The sequence below is a fragment of the Neoarius graeffei genome, chromosome 19 (assembly GCF_027579695.1).
Source record: "Neoarius graeffei isolate fNeoGra1 chromosome 19, fNeoGra1.pri, whole genome shotgun sequence".
In the NCBI taxonomy this organism is placed as follows: Eukaryota; Metazoa; Chordata; class Actinopteri; order Siluriformes; family Ariidae; genus Neoarius; species Neoarius graeffei.
In genome coordinates, this window is record NC_083587.1 from 65,869,882 (window position 1) to 65,878,264 (window position 8,383).

At 40.7% G+C, this 8,383-nt stretch overlaps 1 protein-coding gene and 1 long non-coding RNA gene across 2 annotated transcripts; both read left to right on the top strand.

Moving 5' to 3' along the window:
• The first annotated feature begins 2,119 nt into the window (after positions 1 to 2,119).
• LOC132867512 (myelin-associated glycoprotein-like) lies at positions 2,120 to 3,738 on the top strand. The gene is made up of 2 exons (XM_060900468.1): positions 2,120 to 2,207; positions 2,861 to 3,738. Exons 1-2 carry the CDS (start codon positions 2,171 to 2,173, stop codon positions 3,244 to 3,246), a joined length of 423 nt encoding a protein of 140 aa, XP_060756451.1. The 5' UTR covers positions 2,120 to 2,170; the 3' UTR covers positions 3,247 to 3,738.
• Positions 3,739 to 4,922: 1,184 nt separating this feature from the next.
• On the top strand, positions 4,923 to 5,782 carry LOC132867513 (uncharacterized). The gene is made up of 3 exons (XR_009650743.1): positions 4,923 to 5,181; positions 5,299 to 5,392; positions 5,567 to 5,782. It is a non-coding gene; the product is annotated as an uncharacterized LOC132867513 (long non-coding RNA).
• Positions 5,783 to 8,383: the final 2,601 nt, after the last annotated feature.

Genomic DNA, 8,383 nt, shown 5'->3' on the forward strand with positions numbered 1-8,383 from the left:
TACCAAAAATACAAGCAGCTACAAAAGCGTTATTTAACAAAAATATAGAGAGGGTCAAAGCCCCAGAATGTGCCCACTACACTGTAAAATATAATAAGTTGACTTTACTTAAAAAAAAATATGCAAAGTCGTTGCTTCAAAAAAAGTAATTTATGTTGATTTAGATAAATTAGATTGGGTTAACTTATTTTTTGTGAGTTTGCAGTACTCAAATTAACTTAGATTAGTTTGATTACATTAACTTATTTATTGTGAGTTTGCAGTACTCATCTTATATAATTTTGATTACATTAACTTATTTATTTTAAGTTTACAGTACTCAAATCAATGGCTTTCAGATATCTTTTTTCATAAATTTAACTTAATATTCATGAATTCCATTGATTTGAGTACTGTAAACTTAAAATAAATAAGTTAATGTAATCAAAATTATATGAGTACTGCAAACTCACAATAAATAAGTTAATGTAATCAAATTAATATAAGTTTATGTGAGTACTGCAAACTCAAAATAAATAAGTTAATGTAATCAAACTAATCTAAGTTAATTTGAGTACTGCAAACTCACAAAAAATAAGTTAACCCAATCTAATTTATCTAAATCAACATAAATGACTTTTTTTGAGGCAACGACTTTGCATATTTTTTTTAAGTAAAGTCAACTTATTATATTTTACAGTGTAGCTGGAAGAGACAGTGTCGCAGGCGAGGCTCAAAAGCGAAAGAGCAGAGGATCCGAGAGCTAAGAGAATCCACCCAGGGAGACTGGAGTCTTTTATTGGCGGCACCGGCCAATCGGGCGGCTCCGGCACCCAAGGCGCACCTGCAGCGAATCACTCTTAAGGAAAAAAAAAAACCCACAGCAACCACATGGGCAAACATTAGACGCAACGCAGCATCTAGGCTACGTAACAAATGGTAAACTCCAAATCTATTGCTTCACCACAGCAGAGAATGAAGGACTCATTACACATTGATGGTGTAGAAATCTGAGCAGAATTTTACTACCCCATGTTCTCATGAAGCTTCTCATGTGGGTGTGTCCCGTCCCGTCCCGTCCTGTCCCGTCCCATCCAATACTGGCTATATCACATAACACGCTGCTGTATCAACAGTAACAAGTGTGTTTTAGTGATTATTAATTAACCCTTTCATACAGAAGACTGGTGTTCCATTCAGAAGGCAGAAGTGAAATTGAATCATCAGACATTTTTGACCTGTATTAACAAATTAATTATTTTATCAACACATGTCTGTTATAGCGCTGTCACCTCACAGCAAGAAGGTCCGGGTTCGAGCCCCGTGGCCGGCGAGGGCCTTTCTGTGTGGAGTTTGCATGTTCTCCCCGTGTCCACGTGGGGTTTCCTCCGGGTGCTCCGGTTTCCCCCACAGTCCAAAGACATGCAGGTTAGGTTAACTGGTGACTCTAAATTGACCGTAGGTGTGAATGTGAGTGTGAATGGTTGTCTGTGTCTATGTGTCAGCCCTGTGATGACCTGGCGACTTGTCCAGGGTGTACCCCGCCTTTCGCCCGTAGTCAGCTGGGATAGGCTCCAGCTTGCCTGCGACCCTGTAGAACAGGATAAAGCGGCTAGAGATAATGAGAATGAGATGAGATGTCTGTTATAAGATCAGCCAGGTCACTGTTGTGTTTCTGTGCGTGTGTGTAGAGTATTGTGACTGTGTGTTTAGCTCCTGCTGAACAGGGTGATAGGAAACAGGAGGGGAGTGAGCCCCCTGCTGGGCAAACAACAACATTGGTACGGCAATAAAACACACAACACAAAGTTTTTTTTTTTTTTTAATCGTAAAACACTGTATATAATTTCCACAATAAGATTATAACATTTAAACCTTGTAGGCTTGGTTAAAAAATAAATACTTATGAAAACCTGCAAATTCCATTTTTCAGCCTCTGATAAAAAGAGTTAAGGCCAGTAATCTAACCAGTCATGATCAAATTTTACCCCATTCATTAACTAATCTTGCTCACTTGGGTAAGTTTTGATCCTTGTTTTACCTGGCAATATACTTCTTCTTTTGGACATTTTTAGGAACTACATTTGGCTCTCACTTCTCTCTCTCTCTCTCTCTCTCTCTCTCTCACACACACAAAAGAAGCTGTCTGTGTTGATCACCTGCTAAATAAGAGCAATATAAAAATAAAAAAATGCTGCACCTGGTGATGATTCTGCTCACTGTGTCAGGTATGAAATCAACTCTTCACTCTTCAGTTCTTATCCTTTCACTGACACTAGAACAAGGACAGATTCTTACCTCAAATTTCAGCTTTGATATTTGTTTGTAAGAAATAAACCAATGTATGTGGTGTTGTTATAAAAAAAAAAAAAAGACACCGTACCACATCCTGGTGTCTCAAATCACTGTTACGCTCATCAGCTGTTCGAGAGAACTTACAGAGATGTTTTTATGAGAATCTTTGTGCTCTATTTTGAAAAGACAAAAACACTTTTGATGTACAAACAACATTTTGTAGTGCAACAAAACAAGACCGTAAAACAAAATCGACACTTGATCCTGTTGTTTTAGTCTTTAACTTTAAGATAAGATAAGATAAGATAAGATAAGATAGCCTTTTACTATCCCACAAGGGCAAATTTACATTGTTACAGCAGCAAAAGAGCAGCAAAATATAGAAAGAAAAGAAGATAAGGCAGTGAAGGAGTAGTGCAAAAAGTACTAAGTATACAAAAAAGGTATATATATATATATATATATATATATATATATATATATATATATATAAAGAATTAAACTACAAATTTAAAGATAAAACTAACACATTTTTGCAAAAACTTTGCCATTTTCACTGATTTTTTTCTGCACACTTATTTTGCAGGTGTGTTTACTCAGCAAAAAGACTGGGGTGTGGAATATCCCGATAGTCAGATCTGTGCTGTGAGAGGATTCAGTGTCTCCATTCCCTGTAATTATTATTATCCTCCACAGCAAATTTATCAAGTGGTGGAAAAGCTTTGGTGCTCAATGAACTCAAACACAGACAAGTGTTTAAACCCTCCGTATGTTTATGACAGCTCATCAAACACCAACTCAGACTTTGAGTACGCTGGAGACGACAAATCAAACTGCACTTTATTAATCCACAATCTACAGTTCAGTTATTCTGGAGAGTACAGATTCAGATTTATAACTGATAATCCTGATGACAGATACACAGGTGTTCCTGGAGCGACTCTACAAGTTGCAGGTAAATGCTATGGTTAAAATTAAATATTCTTTATGTGCATAGGACGTGTAGGAAGCTGTATTTTGTGTTTATATAAGTGAAATGGACAGGTGCAGGTTTAAAATGAGAAGAAACCTTTATTATTCATCACATGCACACTTCAAGCACAGTGAAATTCATCCTCTGCATTTAACCCATCTGAAGCAGTGAACATATACACACACACACACCCAGAGCAGCGGGCAGCCACACCAGAGCACCCGGGGGGCAGTCAGGGGTTCGGTACCTTGCTCAAGGGCACCTCAGCCCAAGGCCACCCCACGTTAACCTAACTGCATGTCTTTGGACTGTGGGGGAAACCAGAGCACCCGGAGGAAACCCACGCAGACACGGGGAGAACATGCAAACTCCACACAGAAAGGCCCTCGCCGGCTGCTGGACTCGAACCTGGAACCTTCTTGCTGTGAGGCGACCGTGCTAACCACTACACCACCGTGCCGCCCCAGTATGTTGTGGGAAAGAAAAGTCTAATTTCGGATTCACTTATGAAAATCTGTCACCACGGACACTTTGCTAGTCATTAGCAGAGTAAACATTCAGTGAAATGACTTGGTATACTGGGCTGAATATTTATGCAGATTTAAAACAGTGTAAAAAGAATGTAGTATGTTTCATATTGCGGGGTTTTTTTTTCTGTTGATTTACATCAGCTGTTTTCTTTATTGTGTTTATACCACAGCGCTGTTGTACTGTACATTCTGATTGGTGCTGAATTATTTTCTATAAGAGCAGCTTCGATAGTCGTGCTGGCTGTAAGACAGTTCACAATTACTGTATATGCCGATCAGCCATAACATTCTGACCACTGACAGGTGAAGAAGTGAATAACATTGATTATCTCATTACAGTGGCACCTGTCAAGGGGTGGGATATATTAGGCAGCAAGAGAACAGTCAGTTCTTGAAGTTGATGTGTTGGAAGCAGGAAAAATGGGCAAGCGTAGCGTAAGGATCTGAGTGACTTTGACAAATTGTGATAGCGAGATGACTGGATCTGAGCATCTCCAAAATGGCACATCTTGTGGGGTGTTCCCGGTATGCAGTGGTTAGTATCTACCAAAAGTGGTCCAAGGAGCCGAAGGACAACTGGTGAACCGGCAACAAGGTCATGGGTGTTGAAGGCTCATTGATTCACATGGGGCACGAAGGCTAGCCTGTATGGTCCAATCCCACAGAAGAGCTCCTGTAGCACAAACTGCTGAAAAAGTTAATGCTGACACCTTTCTGAAGAGGAGGGTGTTCTCTCATCCAGAGGAAGGGAGGCAGGTTTCTTGTGCCGTTTGGGACACTTGAGTCCTGCTTCTTATATTCAGCGAGGCAGACCTTGGCTCGTCCGAGCTGCATGGGTTCAGGATGGTTGCTAATGGGTTGACTGGGAATTGGATCCAGAACGTGTTAACATGACAACTATCACATGATAGTGACTCAGAATATTCCTCTGTACATTATGCATTCCCATCTCAACTGTATTCACTCAGCTGGACATTTTTTGTGTGTGTGTGAAAAAATGAATTTGATTATTTATAAACATCAGAATAAATAACTATATTTAGTCAACTCATATTTCAGTTCTCAGCTGTATTGCCACTGTATTATAATTATTAGCACCCTCTCAGTCCTGATTCACTGACGTGGAGTCTTTCCTGCTCTCTGGAAAAGATTTAAAGGTGTCACTAATCAGGCTCAGTGGAAACGGGACCCTTAAACAAGGAGACTCGTTAAATCTGATGTGTGATGTGAACTGCACACACAATTCCTCACAGTTCGTGTGGTTTAAAAACAATGAGCTCTTACCTGAATCAGGACCCGTTCTTCACTTTCCTGCTCTAACTGTGAGGGATTCTGGGAATTACACCTGCACTTGGAAAACCAACGTGACATCAGGATCTGAAACGATCAGCCTTCACGTCGAGGGTGGGTCCATCTGCTCACAACATTCCTGAACATCTCGAATGATTCCTGAAGGAAATGAAGTGACTTGTGTTCAGTCAAATATCCATGTGTTAAATAATGTAAGTTCTTTTTCTACAGGCGAAAATCAGTGGAAAATCTGGATCATTGTTTTGGTGATAGTGGGAGTGATTTTGATCGGTTTAGCCATTGGAGCTGTGATTTACAAGAGGCGGTAAAACTCTGCTTGTTTATTTTTTTTTAGACAATACAATAAGTTTTATTTTAAACTCTCACAATTTCCTGATGAAACCATCATCTCACTCACAATCTGTAATGCCAAAAAGTTTAAAACAGAAATTAACATTTGTATTTTGTGGTTTTTAAACAGTTTTCTGTGTGATTGCAGGTTTGTCAGCACTGAGCAGCAGAAGGAGGATGATTGTGCTATCTACGCTAACATACAGCAACAGAATAATTCTCCAGTCTATGCTAATGTACAGCTATAGCTCTCTATGCAATAACAATGAGCTGATCAGAGTTTCACACCTCGTTCACTTCATTCATGTCTTCTGTTTGTGAATTTCCCCTTTGAACTGAAAAAGACAAACATGATACAGCCTTCACGCTTGCTGTGTTTTGCATTTGAAATAAATTTTATAATGTCATAAATAAAGGTTGGTTAAGATGTTTATGAGCTGCTGATACTTATTGACTGTGTAAGGAATAAAGTATTCGGAGTATTCAAAGTTTTCATTTTTTTATAGGAAAGTAATCAATGCCAGGGTGGTGTGATGTATCCAATGCAACGCAGAAATTAAATTAAACTAGATAGAGACTGACTAAAGTCACAGTAATTTCTGCTAGCTGTTACAAACTGAGATGTCTGGTCACTGTACCCTATAAATCCAGAATGGTAAGAGATAGAGAATGATGCTTCATGAGGAAAAGTTGCACCCTGCCACCCTGGAAAAAAAACTGACTGAAAAAATCATGAAAATTGACAGAGTTATAAGTGATTGAAAATAATCCCGTTTTTCATGGATCATTCCAGACCAGTGATCTGGATTGGCACCAGAAGTCACAGCAACGTAATTCAGCCCAGAGGTATTCTTCATGTGAATTTGGTGATGATTGGCTGAAAACTGTGTCACAGTGAGACACAGTGTCCTAAAAAATGTTAGGAGAATAATAATAATAGAGGGGCGGCATGGTGGTGTAGTGGTTAGCACTGTTGCCTCCCAGCAAGAAGGTCCTGGGTTCGAGCCCCGTGGCCGGCGAGGGCCTTTCTGTGTGGAGTTTGCATGTTCTCCCCGTGTCTGTGTGGGTTTCCTCTGGGTGCTCCGGTTTCCCCCACAGTCCAAAGACATGCAGGTTAGGATAATTGGTGGCTCTAAATTGACCAGAAGTGTGAATGGTTGTGTGTCTCTGTTACCCCTTTTCCACCAAATCACTTCCAGGGCTGGTGCTCGTTCAACTTGCGAGCCAGCTGAGAACCAGTTTGCTTTTCCATAGCTCGGGGTGCTAAGGGGAGCCACGTCATTACGTCGCTGTATACGTCAGTTACGCTGCTGTGTTTGCATAAACCTTGGCGCGAACATTGAAGTAACAACAACAACACGGAGAAGAAGAAGCAGCAACAAAAACAACAACAATAATGGATGATTTCGCATTTGTACAGCTGCTGCTTCTCTTCGCTTAAAAATGGCGACCTTTCGCTGCCTTGCTATTGTTGTTGGTCTTAACAACGCCGCCCCCGCTGACGTAAGCGGTTCTTTCCTCTGGCCCAGCAAAGAGTTGGTGCTAGCCTGGAGCCGTTTTTTCTGGCCTCAGGGCCAGTTCTTTGTCAGTGGAAACAGAAAACCCGGTTCCAAACTAAGCGCTGGCCCCAAACCAGCCCTGGAACTGCTTTGGTGGAAAAGGGGCATGAGTGTCAGCCCTGCGATGACCTGGCGACTTGTCCAGGGTGAACCCCGTCTCTCGCCCATAGTCAGCTGGGATAGGCTCCAGCTTGCCTGTGACCCTGCACAGGATAAGCGGCTACAGATAATGGATGGATGGGTTAACAATATACTATTATAAGTTACGTCAACGTGGTTTCTCTCTCTGCCTTGGGATTCTGACATTTCTGCTTAATATTTTATCATGATTGAGGAACAGAGACGGATGCAAGCGCAGAAAACTTTTATTTACGCAGGACATTCAAAGCAATAAAATCACCCTGGTGTGAAAATACAGCAGTAGAAGTGAGGAACACTTCTGGAAAATAAAAACAAACACAAGACACACTTAGAGAAGCCAGGGTTTAAATAACACGAGTAATAAGTGATAGCAGGTGTGTGTGTGTGTGTGTGTGTGTATAATGCTGTCTATAAGCAAGGTGTGTGAGTTTTAGAGTCATGCTGGTATACTCGAGCAAGTCAGCAGACATGGAGGTCCCTCTGTATAAACAAAATTTGTTATAAATAGTCTTTGTTTGAATAAAATATATGTTCTGAAATAGGAAGAGAACTCTCTCAACAGAGCTGTGATGCAGCTTGACTCCTGCCATGTTGCTAACTAGCTAATGTCTCACCTTGGCAATGTCACACACCGCTGTGATTTCATTGAGGTGTACGCTCACACAGTGTTCATGTTTGAGGTCTTTTAATGATCATCACATGATTCTGATGTGGAATACTCCTCTGTACATGATGCATTATTACCTTTACTGCAGAGATGGCGGACAACTCCATATAAATGCCCATGTTTGGAACGGGATGTCCAACAAGATCATATATGATGTCAAATGTCCACATATTTGGCCATACAGTGCATTTCTGAATCAAAATGTATTTTTAATAAGGTGTGTGTGTGCGTGCACGCATGTGCAAAAGATAATGCATGAGGCCCCTGCTCATCTTCCTGCCTATATGGTTTAACACTCTTGGTGTCTGTAGCTATATTAGGTTGATTCTTTTCATCCAGGAAGTACTCTTAGTTCTCACCTATCATGACCGAGTCAGTGAGCTCAGTATAAACACAGACCCAACAGCGAGTGTGTGAAGTTGTTGCTGAAGAAGAGATGAAGATGCTGCTCTCGGCTCTGATTCTGCTCACGCTGTCTGGTAGGAAACATCATCTCACTCTTCGACAGAATTATTGTTCAGAGTTGTAATTGTTTGCTGATTGATGTTGCAGTGTGTACGCTCAGTTATTGGATTATACACTTCCACAAACACATTAT